Source organism: Brachyistius frenatus, unplaced genomic scaffold, assembly GCF_029030835.1.
Source record: "Brachyistius frenatus isolate BFR_SWC_R1_liver_20210118 unplaced genomic scaffold, ASM2903083v1 Contig_10, whole genome shotgun sequence".
Taxonomy (NCBI): domain Eukaryota; kingdom Metazoa; phylum Chordata; class Actinopteri; family Embiotocidae; genus Brachyistius; species Brachyistius frenatus.
Genome location: NW_027210609.1, coordinates 6,212,266 through 6,230,718, shown reverse-complemented (window position 1 = coordinate 6,230,718; position 18,453 = coordinate 6,212,266). Strand labels below are relative to the sequence as shown.

Here is an 18,453-nt window from a genome sequence, read left to right as displayed (position 1 = left end):
AAGTTTCAAAGCGATTCATTTTCAGCAGAACCATAACAAAGATGACATTACTGGTAGGAATAAGCAGAAATGGATCGATGGGTGTTGTGATTACCTGGGGAAACTGATTCGTAAGAGCAAAAACAATCACGACCGGAGCTTTTAAAAATATCAGCCTCAGCCCTTGAGCGGGATTGGCTGAAAGATGGACTGTGACCTCAGATAAAAACACTTATGTAACACAATTACAGGCTTCTCTTCATGTCGCATGAGTGCAGCTCTTCTTTGAAAATCGGACCAAAACAAGGACTCTTGTCTAATGCCAAACTCCAGCTTCCTTGTGCTCTGAATAACTGTGAAAGGTTGTGCTGCTACAATGGCAGCAATATGGTGAAATATGTTCGCTGGCCTTTCATACTGAACTTTCTAATAAGGTACCCTCTATAAACTGCCAATACAGTACGATTAATTTCTTTAATGGTTAATTGAGTATTTACCGGTCCTTTATTGATCAGTTATCAGCCATTTTTATGGATGAACTTTCCGGGTTGACAGAAATCTGGTGTTTTCCATTCACTCATGTCTTTTAAACACTTTTCAGGTCATCAGGTGGTCCCCTGCGATCAGGCCAGTATCAAGCCCACTAATACGGAAGGCTTGACCTTTGACAGTACTTGTTTGACTGCTGAGGCCTCATATTGGCTTTCGATTAACTTTGAAACATAGTTTTACGTGGAACGAGAATAGATTGTGTCCCCCATCACTTACGTTGTGATAAATGCAACCCAGTAAATAATATACCAAGCAGTCTGCAGAATAGGATATTTTTGCATCGCTTATAGGCGTGAAAAGTACGTGTTCTAAGTTTAGCCACCGAAAACCATGTGGCTATAGGTTTAGCATTAGATCATGGTTTAAGTTAGAATAAAATAAATTACATAATGTAAAGTTATGTACACTGTGACTACACATTCACATTTATAACTGCAGAGTTGATGATTTGAAAGTTAGACAGTCATTATCCTTTATTATTAATTTGGCTGAAAGCTGTCACGTTAATAAATATTTTTTTTCACATGCTGACAATAAAAAGTTGTTTTAATTTATGGCTTATACCTGAACAATTAAGTATACAGTATACCTACTGATTTTGTTTTCATTTCACCACATTACATTCTGTACCAGGAAGGTTTGTTAATCTGTAAAACCTATAGGGTGGTATAGTGTGCACGGATTATAAATTCAGTCCCTTACAGTATTGTAGGCTATAGCTGTCCATGTAAACCCATAGGTATCCCGCATTTGTTCTTAGCTGACTTTCACGTTAAATTCTGTGTATTCTCTTGTATCCGCGGAGGGTTTGAGTGGTTAGAGGTTTTTTTGATGACATTTCACGACTGGTTGCACATCCCTGTGAAGCCCTGCCTTCTGAGAGATGAGATATAGCCTCCTGCCGGATTACAGCCTGCACGCAGCCAGTGAGGGTTTTATTCTGTGTGAATGAGGAAAACGTCGCGCCTGCCTCTCTGAGAGCTGTCACATGGGGCCGAGGAGGAAAAAAAATCGCTTCCTGAAATGATCCTCGTCACTGGCGATGTATTGTTGTTTTTGTTTTCTCCCTCTCTAACGTAATTTCGCATCGCGTTTCATTTTCCGTCCGGATCTCTCTTTTTTTTGGCCGAGTCTCGGTACCGATGATGATCAGCAAAGTTAAAAACGCAATGTCCAATCTGGTGGGAGGGATGATGCCGCACGGACACCACCACCACCACAACCATCACTCAGGTGGCGGCCAGACGTGCGGACCGGACAGCCTGCCGCCGCGCTTCCCTTACGGCCGGCCGGATTTCTTGGACCTCACCCCGGAGCTCCTGCAGTACTCCACCGAGCACGCATCACGGCCGGTGCTCACGTTAAAGAGAGGCAGCAGGCTTCACTGGCAGACAGGATACGCAGAGTGAGTGGGTCAAAGCATTCAGTGACATCATCCATTGATTAAAATCATCAAATGATATGTAATAATTTCCTTACAGGCTTGATGAGTGCCAGGCCTGTGAGGTGGTTTTGTTGCTGCGGCAGCACCGAGTGCATTGCAGCAGTCAAATGATGGCCAATATGGCCTTTTGCTATTGAACAGTTTCTGCCTCAGTATTCTCCCTCTGAGCTGCTGAAGGCTAAATGATGTGGGTGCATTTGGAGCAGTGTGTCTCTGCTGTAATCAGACAAAACATCTATCGTGAAACAGTGTCATTAAAGATCTTCAGGTTCCTCCTCAGTTCAAGTTAAAGGCTTCAACTGAAAATGCAAGCCAAGACAAAAGTGAAACAGGAAATGTTTACTTACTCACTGACAAAACCTGTCAGTGGGTTTTCTTTTCACCCGTTATGGTCTTTAATAGGTAAAAGATGCATATAATGCCTTTCTCTTTGTTGTGTTTGTCTTTTTCAAAAACACAGAAAAGGTTTTGTGGCTCAATGATACATTTACATATGTAAGGTAGACCTATAGTGCAGAACTCCGCTCCTCGTGTCCTTGCTTTGCTTTCATACTCGAATACACCTGCAGTGCTCTTACAGGTAGAAACAATGCAGCAACGCTTCATTCACACTATTGGCCAAAAAAAAGTGCTGTAAGGGTGATTCCTGCTGAGGAACAACACTTTCAGACATTCCACTCTCCCACAGTGGGGGGGGTGGAGGGGGGGGGGGGGAGCGTTATGAAGGACTGCATAGCTTCAGCCTTACAGTATGTGGGCTATACCACCCCCTGCCTGTCCCCCTGGACCCAGAGTGGAAATAAAAAAAATTTAAAAAAAAGGCTGACTCATGCAGAATATCTCAAGGGGACAGGCAATGAGATTTGTGACGACAACCGTCTCAGAAGACTGAATGAGAAGGGTCAAATGAGGTTAGCCTGATGCAAAAAGTCTGTTTTTTCTGTTGGAAATCGCACCGTCAGACTCAAAATTCAACTGCACCAAATTACTTTGATGTAAGTCACTGAAGCTGTAATCACAGCATTAGCGGGTGCTGTTTACAACACAACATAATCGGCTGAGCGGATCACACATCAGCAGTCACCGCTGCTCATTTGGAGTAAAAATCCCCCCCAAAATATCTGCACCCATCCGTGTTAAATGCTCAAACTGTGATCAGACAAAACTCAACATCAGCCCCAAATTAATGGCACTAAAACGTCAGCATTTAAAACCAGAACTTAAGACTCTGTCCACTCTCTAAACTGCAGCGTTGTTATAGCTGCTGTCAGGTTGTAAAGGTTGCACACATGCAGGAATGTGCAGCAGTGTTTATCGGGATTGATTGGAGAAGTTATTTATTCACTCACACAACTGATACAGCTCTGATAAGGCTATTCAAAGCTATTAAACTGTGTTCAATTAACTGAGATGCATGTGGCGTGGTCAACAGTGATTTAGCTGTAAAGGACCATTCTGGATCAGTGTGGCTGAAATTATGATCTTCACAGAGCAAGATTTATCAATTGAAGCATCTATCAGCTCCGTCCCTTTTGCCCAGTGCTGTTTACTCCCCTTGAGCTGTAATGAGTGAGAACAATGATGACCAAACAGTGCAGGTGGATGCCGTCCAGTTGGAGGCTGCCCTTCTGGCTCGCGTTCAAAATGCTGCGCAACTTCTCTTTGATATCACTTAATTAGTGTCTCTCTGTCATGCTGGTGGTAATGAGGATTCATGCTCATTGTTGGTCGGTTTTCTTGGCCTGGCTTCATCGCGATCGAGCAGATTTTCAGTACGTTTTCTATCAGACTGGTCTCGGTTCAGGGTTGCAGCACAACGGTTCACAAGATTACTTTCTCCGAAATGAGACTGACACACGGGGTTTAATTTCAAATGGAATGTTGAACCTAGATTGTGTCTGCAGTTTTAACAGCACACAGGTGTAGGATGCTCGAGATAATGAGTCTCATTAGTGCTGCAACATTGTGTGGGTATAAATATGTGAGTGCACTTACGGTAAGCCACTCAGAAGGCTTTTTATCAAACGGTTATTTAATACTCTTTAATAAGGAGGCACACTTCCAGGCCCTGGCACTGCGATCATAAAAGAGAGTTTGAGGATGCAAAGCCTCAGATGCAAAAGGCTAAAAGAGTATTTCATGTACTCAGATCATTTTAGTATTTTGGATAACAAATATATTTGGTTTTAAGCTGAAAACGGCATGGGAACGAGTTTAAAAAAAAAAAACTCATATATAATTTATCATTCTCTATGATATAACTCCATATGATATGATTAACAATTCATGAAAAAACAGATGCAAGAAGAGCACAACAGTGAAGAATGACTGTCCTTATTTATACTCTGATAGTTCACACACTTTAACTGACAGTGTTGTGTTCAGATCCAGACTGGTGGTGACACGCAGTATACAAGTTGCAGCATGTTATAATTAAAGTATTTGCTGTGTGTTCTAAAGAATACACAAGTCCCCGCAGTGTTTGTTTTCATTCTACATACAGTTTTGTCACATCTTGCCTGTCAGCTTCCGCATCCTGCTTGTATCATGTGGCTTACATATGTGAAGAGAATCTCCCTCGCCCTGAAAAGGAATTCAGAGTATGATTAGTTGTAATTCTTTAATGTTCCTCATGAAGTCTTTACTTGGACACTGCAGAAGATTTTATATAACAGGGCCTGCAGTGTTTGTCAATCTGCCAACTTCAACCTCAGGCAGCTTCATTCAGCAGCAACCAGGGATTCATCGTTTTCATGTTGAATTTGTAACAGTACACTGTTATACTCTGAAATGTGTCTGTGTCACATGCAGGGATTAATTACACACCCAGAACAGGCCAAACTGCTGGGACAGGCACACTGTTGTTATTTAAAACTCTATTAAATCAGTTATGAACTAAAGAGGAACATACAAACATGCCTCACAGATACAAGGGTTACCTCCATATTTCAGACTGGAAGCAACTCAAAATCTAAAAGGGTTGTTTCAGAGGGGTTTCCATTCACGAAATTACATGCACCACTGATTTGCCTTGGATTGAACACAAAGCTGTGTCTATGTCACTAAAACAGAACTTCCTCTGTCGGAGGTCATGATAATACAGGAAGTGGACTCTAAACCTTTTTTTTTTTAAACAAGTTTTTTTGTTTTGTTTTTAAACCTATCTTTTGATTATAGCACCTTATACAGTCAAATTCACAATTTTTCAAACAGTTTTTTTCATTTTTTACAGATTAACTGTAGTTTATAAAAGTTTACTACAGAATGTGTCTTTTGTCTGTGAGATAATGTCCACAGAGGGACATTTTCATCAAACGTATGATGTTAAACCGCCCAGCAGAAGCAACTCAAGAATTCACTGGAACTCTCAACTTCCTCTTTTGAGTTCTCCTTGCATAATATACAGTAGGAGGGATCGAACAGAGACACGCTGCTTTACCAGACGTGACCCGATGTGGTTTTCAGTCACAGGTTGTGGAAACATATGACCGAAAGGCAGATATGTGAAAAAGTTAAGTCACAGTATCGGAAGGCTTGGGATCTTCATTTGGAAAGGCATCCTCCCACGCAGGCAACACTATGTACAATTATAGCTCATTAAGCCCATGTGACTGCTTTCTAAACAGAGTAATTGCTGATTCTTCACTGTTGGTGTTGGAGCTTATTACAGCGGGAAAAGAAAGCATTTACTTTTACATTTAACCAAGTCTCATCATTTCTCTAGTATGACATTTTATCCAGCTAAACATACCGTAGGCCTCCGATGGTTAATAGAACAGATGTATTTAATAACAAATAAAAAAAAGCATGTGTTTTATATTTCATCACAACTCCAGGGCAGTTTTCAGTCTTCACAGATAGCATATGACCTCAACAAAAAGCTGTTGGCTAAATCCGAGTGAAGCCACAGTAAACTAAGCAGTACACATGGCTGGGCCAACAAAGAGTGCCGTCAGAACATTGTGGATATACTGTGATCATCTTCTGACACAGATGAAGAGTTGTTTCTCCCCGACCCTGCGTCCAGATCGCGCGAAAAATGTCCTGGCCTTGGCAGAAAGTTTAGATGACGATCGGCTGATTTTAAATTCTTCCGTGTCATTAGTCCTAATGCAGGGAGCACAGTGCAGGACACTGTGGTGCCTGTCCACTGCTTTCAACTGATTAGAACGTGGAAGGGCTTTTTATAATCCAGATCTGGGCAGCCGTTGCATTTTGAGCCTTATTTTTGTGTCTCTCTGATATCAAGGCTTCTGGCCAGCCGGTGTCCATTTTCTGTAATGACTGTAATCAGTTGAATTATATGGAAATTGAGAGCTCATAAGTTTTGCTTTGACGTAGCTTTTACTTTAGATTTCTCCTGCCGAGTTTGTTTGACTGTCGAGTCTGTCCTCTTTCCTATTCACAGTCAGCCTCCCTTTTATTTTTCTATTCAGTCGGTTTCTTTTATGTTTCCTCTGGTGATCCCAGCAGTAACTGATAAATTGCTAATCCCTTCTCTGCAGAAGTTTCCGCGGGAATCTTAATGACAATGCTTGAATTGCGCAATGGGTATTATGCTCCATTATCCAGCTAATGTGGCATTTATCTATAATTGAAAATGAAAATGTTACATAATATGCCAGCATGATGTCCAGACTGCAGCCTTTTCCAAGTCTGCCTCATGTCAAGGCTTAAAGGGCCGTGCCAGTGGGTGTTTGCATGTTGCTGCCCATGCACCACAAATCCCAAACGCTGTAAAAAAAAACTCAACTTACATGAAAGGTGTATGAAAGGTCTATGAAATACCGAAGACATGTAGGTATACTGTATATGAGACGATTGCTTTAAATTCCATGACTTTTCAGGGGAATGACGCATTTGCTGTATCTCACTTCGCAATTTAAGACACAGACATTGTTTGAGCCATAAAGGTACAAACACATTTGTCCACATCTGTGAAGAAAAAAAAAAAAAAAATCATATTTCTAATTGCACGTCATTCCTGTATAAACATACTAAAATACAACTGCACCACATTGTGGCTGTTTGTTGTTGTAGAAATATTGGTGGTTGTGATTTTAAAAAGGCTAAAGTGTTAGAGTTATTATTATTGAACAGAATGTATTTGGTGTAATAAAAGTTGTTTAAGACCTTTTAAAATAAATAACGGAATTATGTGCCAACATGCTCATAATGACCACGCTAACATGCTGATGTTCACCAGGTATAATATTTACTGTATTTAGCATTTTAATTTACTGTGTTAGCATGCTAACATTTGCGAATGAAAACAAAGAAAAATGGTCCGGACAAAAGATTCGGGATTCGATTAGGTCTTGTTAAAATGCATTTGAGTAAATACCAGCTATTTTATTTTATGTTTTTTTTTTCAACAGTGGAGTTCTCCCGGGTCTTTTTCCATGGAGCCCACTGTCACTTAGAAAGCAACTGCAATCAGACGCTGACGTAGCTTGACTTTAGTGTTAGGCTTGTATCTGGCTCTTTGTTGACCATATATAAGATTCTTCTGTTCAATCTGAGGTCCATTTTGGACAGTCACTGTTCTGCAAAACATATTCTAGATGTAGTTTTCCTACTCCTCCAGACAGCCATTAGTTTCCATTTACTTCACTACAGTATGAAAACCCATTAGGAGATACTTGAAACTTGCTTAAACTGAAGTTACAGCAGATCTGATCAATATTTGATATTAGCAATGTATGATATCATGTTTGAATGGATTAACTCGAAGAATTATCTCCCAACTCACCTCAGCTTCATGGATCTTGCTGGTGTCTTTTAGATGTTTCCATTTTAGGCCCAGAGCTTTGCTGCATTGGTTCAGTCTCACTGCTGGACTCCAAATGATAGACAAAGTTAGAGTTTTCCCTCCAACATCTGGTGGAAACAGACCTGTGAAGACATTAAATATTGGTCTTAGGTTCATCAGGAAGCCAAAAACATGATTCCAAATGTACGCAAATGTTGGTCTGTGTCTGCTGGATGTGTAACTGTTGGCTAAAATGTTTCCCACTTTGTAAGACAAGGGGATACTGTGAGAGTATTGTGTTTGAAGCTTGTTCAAGTGCCCATAAATGCCCTAAGAAATCAGCTATGGAAGTCTAAGAATGATTGGAAGTGTCACTGCACTGTATAACTGTAGTGATATAATCCATCACTTTAATCAGCTATGAATTATATCGCAACTCAAGCATGCTTCAATTGGGAATTTGATAACTAGCGGCTGCCTGAAAACTATTGTATTTAAAAATGTTTAAAAATATAAAGTAAAATGATCTGTAGAGAGACAGCATGAGAAAATACGTGTATGGCCAAACTAAATGTGTCATGATATTGTTTGAGCAAGCCCTTGTTCAACATACCTGAAGATTACATGTAACTGGATGTTTTATTTACAATTCACCACCATTTTGCTAAAGAGATTTTCCTGCAGACTCGCCTATCTTAACATCGCAGTTTTGCATTGGTAGTTTGACTGCAGCACACACAGGGATAGATTTTGGTACGAGAGTATGAGGCAGTGCATTACTCAAGAGCCATTATCCTCCACAGGCATCAGCTCATAATAAAAACACTTAATCCCTCCTGCAAGTTCCCTCTGGGACATAACTGCATCCTGCCCCACTTTTTACCTCACCGTTCGACTCTCCCTCCATTTTTCTGAATCCTATTGTGTTTCCATGTGGTTAGAGGTATGAGAGCAAACACTATAAATCATGTGAGTCCAGGCTCACCTTTCTCCCTCGTGTCTTTCTCCCTCAGGGTGATCAATGCGGGGAAAAGCATGCTGAACGAGGACCAGGCCACTTGTGAGAAGCTGTTCGTGAAGAAGCCAAGTGGCAAACATCGCAACTCCACTCTGCAGGAAGACAACGGGGTGAGCGAAGGACAAACTCCTGATTAACAAAACAGGAGTCAGGCAATGAGGAATTAAATATCTGCTCAAGGTCTGGTAGCTATAGTAAATAATCAGTGATAATGTTTTTGAATAAATTTTGCATTTAACCCCTAAAAAGAGCTCAAATGGAGGAACACGTACGCCCTATAAACCTAAAAGATGCTAATAAAGTGAGTCTGTGTTGTGTTTACAGTTTGTTTCCACTGCCTCCAAGTGGACAAAAAGTCAGTCATTACAGGTTTGATATTATAAAATAAAAAGTGTATATACACGACAGACTGTGCATCCTCAGTGACTGTTGTTCTGAAATCTGAAATCTAAACTATATTCAGGTCAGTATATCTATTTGAGATCCACAACTCCTGCAGGGTCTGCACAGACACACAAACATGCATTTTCTCCATTTGGTGTAAATAAATGACATCATCCTGTGTTGCACCCTTCCCCCACTTGAGTCAAGCATCAGAGGGGTGAGCAGATGTCTTGTGCCTGTTTATCTGCTAGTTCGTCAGGCAGGCCAACTTGGCTCATAAACATGCCTGCAAACAAAAAAATGGCAACGCCCTTCCATCACTTATTGCCTCATATTAGAGCAGACGAAGCATTAATGGGACGAGGAGATCATTTTCCTGTAGTCTTTCCATCACTTGTGGAGAACAGAACACTTGATTTATACTGAGGGTCAACATTTGTGGTTTTCGGGACTAATCCAGTACCAATCAAACACTAATGCAGTATGTTGTTTGAGACTTGAACAATGTCACAAAGAGTTTCCCATAATATTTTAGTCAAGACTGACTGTAGCTGTTGTTCATTGAGCCCTGAAATAGAAGAAACATATTGCTTAGCATTAAAAATGTCAAAAGCCGTGTTCTCAGAGCCTGTAAACCCTCACAAATCTGTGCCCTCTGCTCAGAGTTGTAATCTCGTGGGAGCTTTTTTTTAAACCTGGAAAACATTGGAATTATTTTTCTACTATGTCATATATTCCTACTACTATTACGCTTACCAGATTTATTTGGAACATTTTATGTCCATCTCCTTTTTTTTTTTTAGGATGGCACAGGAATCCCTTTCCACTTCTGGGGGGTGTTTGATGGACACGCGGGTTCTGGCGCCGCCATCATGGCCTCCAAGCTTCTTCACCGCCTCATCAGAGACCGACTTGGAGAGATCTGCCACCTCCTGGAGAATCCCAGCAGTGCACCTCCCATCTGCCTGGCCAAGAACGGCAGCCCGTACCAGGCGGAGTCGAAGAAAGGAGCCGCACAGGAACAAGAGGACCCCGACGCCGTCAGCGACGCCACAGTGCGCTTCCACATGGAGAAGGTTGTTAGTTTGGAGAGCCTGGTGATGGGAGTCATAGAGACCGCCTTTAAACAAATGGTGAGCAGATGATAACTAACAATGCATGTGAAAAAACAAGTTAAAAAAAATAAAAATAAAAGCACTTTTCACATTTCAAGCTGTACTAGGCAAGTTGCATCTTTGAACATCAACGATTTCAACTTCCACACCCACAACTTACTTGTGGCTTACTAACGTAGCTGCTCATTATCATCTGTAATTGAAAATGATGAGCTACTCATTGCAATGAGGGGTAAAGTGAGCTTTCAGACCAATGACATTTTGCAGCCTTTTGCTCAAACTTTGATGTTTCTCTCTGTATTTCAGGATGACCTAATTGAAAAGGAAAAAACCTCATATGCCATTTCTGGTGGGTGTTGTGCCTTAGCCGCCATTGATTTAATGGGAAAACTCTACGTAGCCAATGCTGGAGACAGCAGGTGAGAGGAAATTGATCCGTCATATTAGCTTCATGTGCCACCTCAGGTTAACTTTAGATCACGTAACCTTTTTCTATCAACTCTGTTTCCCATTGTTCTGCCTCATCACTGCCGTCTCTCCCTCTGTCTCTCTGCAGGGCCATAATCATACGAAATAATGAAGCTATTCCTATGACGAATGAATTCACACCAGAGTCAGAGAGACAGCGGCTACAGTATCTGGTATTCTTTATCTTTGATTTTACACATGGCAAATTTAACCAACAGACCAGTGCATGTACCGCTTTAGAATATTTTTTTCTTGAAAGTACACAGCTGTCTGTAAAAATAAGAGTATAAATATGACTCGTCAGTTTCGTGTAAAGTCCTATCACACTGAAATAAATTAGCGATCATCCGTTTCCTGTTTTAGTGACTGTTTGTAGTTCTGATTCACCGAGTAGGCGGATGATGTTTGCTGCTAAAATAGGGTGCTCTATTTTATCTTCAGCGTACTGCAATGCAGACCTTCTGTCATACATGCGGTCCTCTAGTCTTTCGTGTTTTAGAAAACCCACTAAGTTGTGACTTAATGCTTTTCATTCTCCACTTTAATATGATCTTCCCTATTTTGTCTGTTACTCCAGGGCTTCCTGAGGCCGGAGCTCCTGGGTAATGAGTTCACTCACATTGAGTTTCCTCGCAGGATCCAGCACAGCGAAGTGGGCAAAAAGATGCTCTACAGAGACCACACCATGACTGGCTGGTAAACCTCGAGATCCATGTTAATCACATTTCTGACAGTTAATCACTTTTTTTCAACACGTCACTCTGAACTGGGTGTCATATAAAAGTTCAGAACAGTTTTGTAGTGGAGTATTTTGAATAAATTAAAAACAATTTGCAAACTAGGGCAGCAACTCACAATCATTATCATGTCAATTAATGCTCCAGTTATTTCCTGTTAGTTTTTTTTAGTCTTTTTTTAAACAAAAATTCCAAAACCCTAAGTATCCAGTGTACAATGATATGAAATAAAGAAAAGCAGCCAATAGGGAAATTTAGGAAGAGTATACTTTGTGTTTCCGAACTAATCAACCAATTCTGTCATCTTTGTTTCAAGCCGTTTCTGTGACTTCGGTCTTGAAGTCTGTCTGCTGTTTTTGTTGTAGGGCTTACAAGAAAATCGTGGAAGATGACCTGAAATTCCCCCTGATATATGGCGAGGGTAAGAAGGTAAGAAACAGGGGGAAAACTTAATCTATTTTAATAGATACTAGCTTGTTATTAAATTATTATCGTTAAGGTGCTAACAAGTGTAATATTATCATGTTGCTGTCTGAGGTAGTGTAGTATGACGCTGTCTGATTTTACTCCGTGCCTATTCAGATTTTAATTGCATTTCATAGCATTCTCAGAGCTTGAGGTTATTTGTTAAACACAGTGTCTGCCTGGGTAGAAATGAGACCAGCTTGGTATTTTCATTATCGTTTGAAAGAACGTGGTCTGCATTTAATAATCCCTCATAAATGGATTTTCCGAGAATTGAAGGACCGGAACAACATCCTATATTATTGTGTGTTTGTCCTTGCTGTATGTGTGTACCTGTGTGAATGTGCGCATACAGGCCCGCGTCATGGCAACAATCGGAGTTACCCGCGGACTGGGTGATCATGACCTGAAGGTGTACAACTCCAACATTTACATCAAGCCTTTCCTCTCATGCGTCCCGGAGGTGAGTGTTAGGAGTCAGGAACAACAGTAGCCATAGCGGCGGTGGAGGGATGTAACCCCGAACACCCACATGAAAATGATTCTCCACAGATTATCTATAAATGATATATAGTATATTGTAAAATGTGCATTGACTGTGCATGTTTTCTTGCATACATGATTATGTCCCTTAAAAATAAGTTGTATATCTTGATGAACATATGCGCAATATTTGTTTATGAAAGGAAAGATAATTATAGAACAAACATACATGAAATATCAGGTATATGCACACGTGCAACAGCGGCTGGGCACAGGCTCAAAAGAAATCCAGATTTAAACAATAAGCGTTAGTGATAAAACAGCGGCCAACCACACTATTATTTACTGGCAAAGCAGGTGATGATCTCATGGCAAGAATAAACAACGTATATGCAAACATTAAAGCCAGATTTACTAAATATATTGATGATAAGAGCATTGACCACTGGTATGGTTAGTATTTACAGGCAAATCAAGAGCTTACAATCCTCAAACTATCAGTTAATAATAATAATAATAATAACAATAACTGGCTAATGAGCAGTCAAACCTGTAGCATCCTATGAATATTGAATTTGCTGTACTTCATGCCTTTAACCCACAGAGACTCATTATAGAGCAGTTTTAAGGTTAACAGTGGATCTTCAGGGGAACATAGCAGGTTGACTGCATATGCCACATAAAAGTGGTATAAAATATCTGAACGCTGGGAACCTGAAAATGAATGTAGTATCTTCACTTCACTGGCTTTAAAACTAAGCACTACAACCGCTGAAACACAGTAATGCCTGCCAAGGGCAAAGTCCATGCCATAAGTAAAACACAACTTGAATTTCAGTTGTATATGCAATGTGCTGTGAAAATAAACTTACGTTACCTTGTGGTACATTCAGCCTTTCCTCTTTGCTCTTGGCAGCTGTTAGCCGCCAGCTCCATGCTCTCCATGAGCAGAGGTACTTGTTTGTTATCGTGTGTGTAGCAGCAAGTACTGCTGACAGTTGTTCATTCTCATCCACCGGGTTTTGCTCTTTCTATTGGCTTCATAAAAATAAACATAAGAATAAACAACAGAATTTAAACATAACTGGAAAAAAAAAAAAAAAAAAAAAAAAACTACAGCTTTTTTTTTTTCATTTTTAATTTTGTAGTTGTTGGCATGCAGGTGCTCTACGTTCCGCCAGGGGGTGCTGCAGCACCCTACGCACCCATGCCGACCTACAGCTTTAACACTTGTTTCCAGCTCGACTTAAGGAGGCATCAGTTTCGCTATTTTATCCACTTTGGAGCCTTTAGGATACATTCAAATCGCAGTGGGGCCCTCTCTTGTATTGTCCAAAGCTCTGCTACAGATTGTGATATTTCTTTCTTTTTTACGACTTCAGATATTTGGAAAGAAGCCGGTTAAATCCCTCCAATGTTGTATTGTATTGTACAAAACAAAGGAAAAAACAACCATCAACATATCATGAGACCCACTGTACACATTTCTTACTTTACTGGCCTGATGTTCATATTGTCCTTAGATTTATCCAAATAGTGCCCTTGTTATATTTAATCAGGGTGCTCTAATTCCCCCACTTTCTGCAAAAGCCCTCCTTTACTCTAATGGAAAATGTTAATATTTCCATTACATCCATACCCCTTACCATACCCATCTATTGTTTAGGTCCTGGTTCCACTTTATACAAGTTTCTCATCAAAGATTTTTGCAGGCAGTCGACTTTTGATGCCTTTTTATTTATTTTTTTATTTTTTTTTACTTTCCATCATGTTAGAAAAAGTATAATACTAAATCAGTGAAGTATTATGAAGTGTCCTTTGGGGTCTGAGTCTTTTAAAGTTAATCCTTAAATCTCCCAAAATACGTTGATCTTGTCACATGACCAGGAAGTGAGAATGATAAGCGTTCATCAGCCCTTAAAATTAAGTTATTTTTAATGTTAGATATGATTAAATGAATGAATTAACAATTATCAAATTGTCTGTTTATATGCACCCACAAGTACTGTACATTAGTCGGTGTAGCATTTGTTTATGTACATATCTGAACAAATCTTCAATTCATTAACACTCCTAAATTCTCTACACGGATAAAACTGAACAAAAATGCACAGTTGCAGCCATCTTCACCTTTTTTTTTTTTTTTTTTATGTAAGAAGTCCACACAACCTTTTTTCAATATTTTGACTCTCATTACAGCATTTCTCATGTTTGTATAATGGAGTTAAATATACCTTCTACCTCACATATTTCCTGTTAAAGCACACTCCAGCTCAGCCTTACAAAAATGTTGTTCAACCTGTATGTCTTTAACCGAGTTTGTTTGACCACATCAGGCTTGTTGAAAACCATTCCAAATAAGTGACTCAGCTTAGTGTCAAAAAATTGGACTGAACATGAGCAGCTTTACTACAGCAAATAGAGGTTACATCCTTTGCATGCCAGCATACACTGCATTTGCTAATCTTCTAGCTCTAAACCCATGTAAAAAAAATGTTGACTGCCTTCTTAGTTTAGTTTTAGAAATCCTGGCAGCATGATGAGTATGAAATCATTACTAATATATTTGTCAATCACAGGTGAAGGTTTACAACCTGGATGAAATTAAGCATGGCCCAGACGATGTTTTGGTCATGGGCACAGATGGATTGTGGGACGTAACAACGGACAGGGATGTGGCAGATGCTGTGTCAGCCTACTTATCCTGCTGTGACCCCTCTGATCCCATGAGGTATGCGGTCTCCTAAATAATCCTTTACATTCAGCTCTTGTTCTCGTTATTATGTTCAGTCATGTGCTGTGTGGTCATGTTTGGGAGAGCTACAGCTTTATGATTCCATTGTAAAGAAACATTAGTTTTGTGCTGTATGTAGTTTATCCACTAGATGGAGACAAATAAACATCTCCTTCAAAATAGCTTATATTAACATCTATTGAATAAGTAGTATATCCACATATAGAATATTTATCAGATATCAGGACAACTTAGACATTTGTTAATGTAGTGTTTTTCAACCATTATAAGTTATATTTTAAGTTGTTATAAGTGTGTTTTATTACATTGTCTTTCATTATCTGTTTATATACCAGCATCCAATAGTGGGAGCTTCACAGAAAGTGTTAAAGTTGTTGCCAAATACATCAATAAAACACTTAAAAAGACCTTATCCTTACACCTGTATTACAGTGTCCTATAAGCTATTGATTAAAGGCATGTATACTGCTCATAAGTGCTAAAAAAAAAAAAAAAAAAAGGTGGTTACAAATGTTACTCATCAGCTGAATTAAGTCAGAAAGTAGCAAGTAGCATAATCAACAATGGTGGAAAGTACATGTAGTCAATTCTGTGCTCCTACTTGTAATAATGCACTTTCTTGTCCACATTCATTTGACAGCTTTATTTACTATAGTTTTCAGAATGAAATTTTACATCAGTAGACATATTGGCTTATCAAATAAAAATATATCTTGTGTATAGTTCGGTCACTTTGTAATGTTTTACATGTAATGACTGATTGACCAGCAGTCAGAGATATTTTCCCTCTAAACTTCTGTCATTTAAATAAGTGTTTAGGTGTTTTTACATTTTACTTAAATACAGGATCTAGGTAAGGCCTACTGGAAATCAGTTATTTAATGCACAACAGGCAAAAACCCAGATGTATATTGTCTGATATTCTTACTGAATATGTATATAATGTGTTTGTGCTTGTCCTTAATCAGAGAGCAGATTTTAAAGAATTGAATACTATTTGAATGAGTGTTTATGCTTTCTGCCCTCTATGCGTGTTACACAGATATACACTGGCAGCGCAGGACCTGCTGATGAGGTCACGAGGAGTGCTGAAAGAGCGCGGCTGGCGGCTACCCAATGAAAGACTGGGCTCGGGCGATGACATCACCGTGTTTATCATCCCTCTGGCAGGGCATGAGGCGGAGACATGACGAGATGTTGCAGCGAACGCTATGACAGGGCTGACTCTTGAAGGGTCCTTCAGACAGCCCCTCTAAGCTCCCCAAACCCTGGACCGATGGGGGGGTGGGACAAGAAAACACCTTTGTCATAGGGAAGACTCAGCTCTAAGCAGCATCTTCATCGACCCACTATCAGACCCAGTCCCTTCAATTCAATTTAACCCAGGATCAGACTCCCATCTCCTTTGGTTTGGTCTCAATCATGCTGCAAAAGATTTTCAGCGACATTATACGAGAAGTTTAAATCTTTCTCCCAAACTGGCTGTTCGTGACATTTGCAAGTGAGAATTAAATCCTTATAGTGTTTCTTGTTTTTAGTTTGTGTTCAAGGCTGGGCTGCTTCTAAAACCTTTGAATGGATTGTTTATTTTCACGTCATGCCCTAATTGTGACCCCTTTTTCTTAAAAAAAAAAAAATAAAAAGACAAAAAGAACAGCCTCCCCCAATTTAACAATCATATATTGTAAAAGGGATCGCAACAGAGAATGTGAGGAAACCAAAGAGATGCTGCTGTGGCATGAGAATGGAAATCTGTAAAGATAAATACAGAAAGGATAAATAACAACGACAACAAAAAATCATTAGATTCATGTCTGTACATTAAAAGAGCATGGAAGACATAAAAACAGAAGAATGGACCTTTACAGCACTGGACCCAAACAGAATCAGTTGTCTGTATTGCAGTATTTCTTTTGTTAAAGATAAATGAATGAAGACACCTGAGACACTTGAAGAATGTTGTACATGCTCTGTAGTAGCCTGTTGATTTGTGATATATTTTAATTGAATGTGCTCATAGATTACTTGTTTTTATTTTTCTCATTACAGTAAGGAGAACAGAGGGTTGTACTTGTAAGGAAAATAAACAAGGAACAGAATCATTTGTTCAATTTTAAGTACATGTTTTCTTTGTTTAATGCTCGGAGGAGAAAGTAAATTGTTCTCCTTAAATGTCTCGGTATAGTAAGATGTGATAAACTTCACACATATGCCTTATGAAAATATGAAAGGGAAGTTTTTTTCTTCAGATGCACTAATTTTGGTCATTGTAGAAGAGGCAAAAAAAAAAAACATTGGTCGCCCTCAAGTGTACCACATACCTCTTTTGTACCATTTTTCTTACGTCATGTTGTTATTTAGATTATCCATATATTTTTAAAGACAAATTTGGTTGTACGCAGTATTAGAAGTTTTATTTTTATGTTTCTATCCATAACTGTTTGATTAGACAGATGGTGTTTCCTAGAATATGAGCTACCACAATGTGTGGTGGAGGGATAATGTGTTCTGGTTTAGAAATAAAGAAGAATTTTCCCATTTGCTTTGAATGCGTGTATTTACTCTTTTGTGTCACTGACTTCCCGCCCCTTGTATTTGGCAAAAGAAAATGAACCTTTAGGGCAGCCAAATGATGGGTCAGAATAGTTCAAAGGGCAGTTTCACTGTTTGAGAAGGGAGTTTTACTCCTCAGTATCCTGAATATATATAAAACAAGGTGTTTTATCACTCTGTGTAGCTCAGACCTTCAGCTTTAGTCAAGTTAAACAATAAATCACACCACATGTTTTGATAGAGGTTTTTTTTTTTTTTTAAACATGTATAGTCAAAAAAAATGAAAGATTTAATAACATTTGCAGTGGATGTATGCAATACTATTACTATTTGTACACACAGTGGGGCGTCAGAGGGGATGTGGGACAGTTGTGGGAGACAGGAGAGGACAGTGGAGGTGAGGTAGAGGGCAGTAAGGTGGAAACAAATGAGGGAAAGAGGAGCGAGGATGACAAGGGTGAGGATAAAGGAAGGCCTTAACTTTGTCGACCAGCGAAAAGAAAAGAAAAGAAAAGAAATTCACAAAATAAATAATATCTTTATATATATTATGGTCTTCTAATTTTAGGTTTTATTTAGGTTTGCTACAGATTATATGAATTCTGCAATTAAAAGCAGCCCATATAGAAATTGTGCAGTTCATCGATGACCTTGTCAACAACTTGAGGATGCATGCACAACTGGACACTGGTATATGAATGACAATATAATATAACAGTGGTAATTATACAGACTGTCTCCTCTGAGA

At 39.4% G+C, this 18,453-nt stretch overlaps 1 protein-coding gene across 1 annotated transcript; it reads left to right on the top strand.

Annotated features, from left to right (window-relative positions):
- The first annotated feature begins 1,417 nt into the window (after window positions 1–1,417).
- On the top strand, window positions 1,418–17,701 carry ppm1j (protein phosphatase, Mg2+/Mn2+ dependent, 1J). Its single transcript, XM_069691059.1, has 10 exons — window positions 1,418–1,936; window positions 8,741–8,855; window positions 9,933–10,262; window positions 10,551–10,663; window positions 10,801–10,885; window positions 11,290–11,408; window positions 11,815–11,878; window positions 12,270–12,377; window positions 14,977–15,128; window positions 16,195–17,701. The coding sequence occupies exons 1-10, from the start codon at window positions 1,674–1,676 to the stop codon at window positions 16,340–16,342; spliced, it is 1,497 nt and encodes a 498-aa protein (XP_069547160.1). The 5' UTR covers window positions 1,418–1,673; the 3' UTR covers window positions 16,343–17,701.
- The last annotated feature ends 752 nt before the right edge of the window (window positions 17,702–18,453 follow it).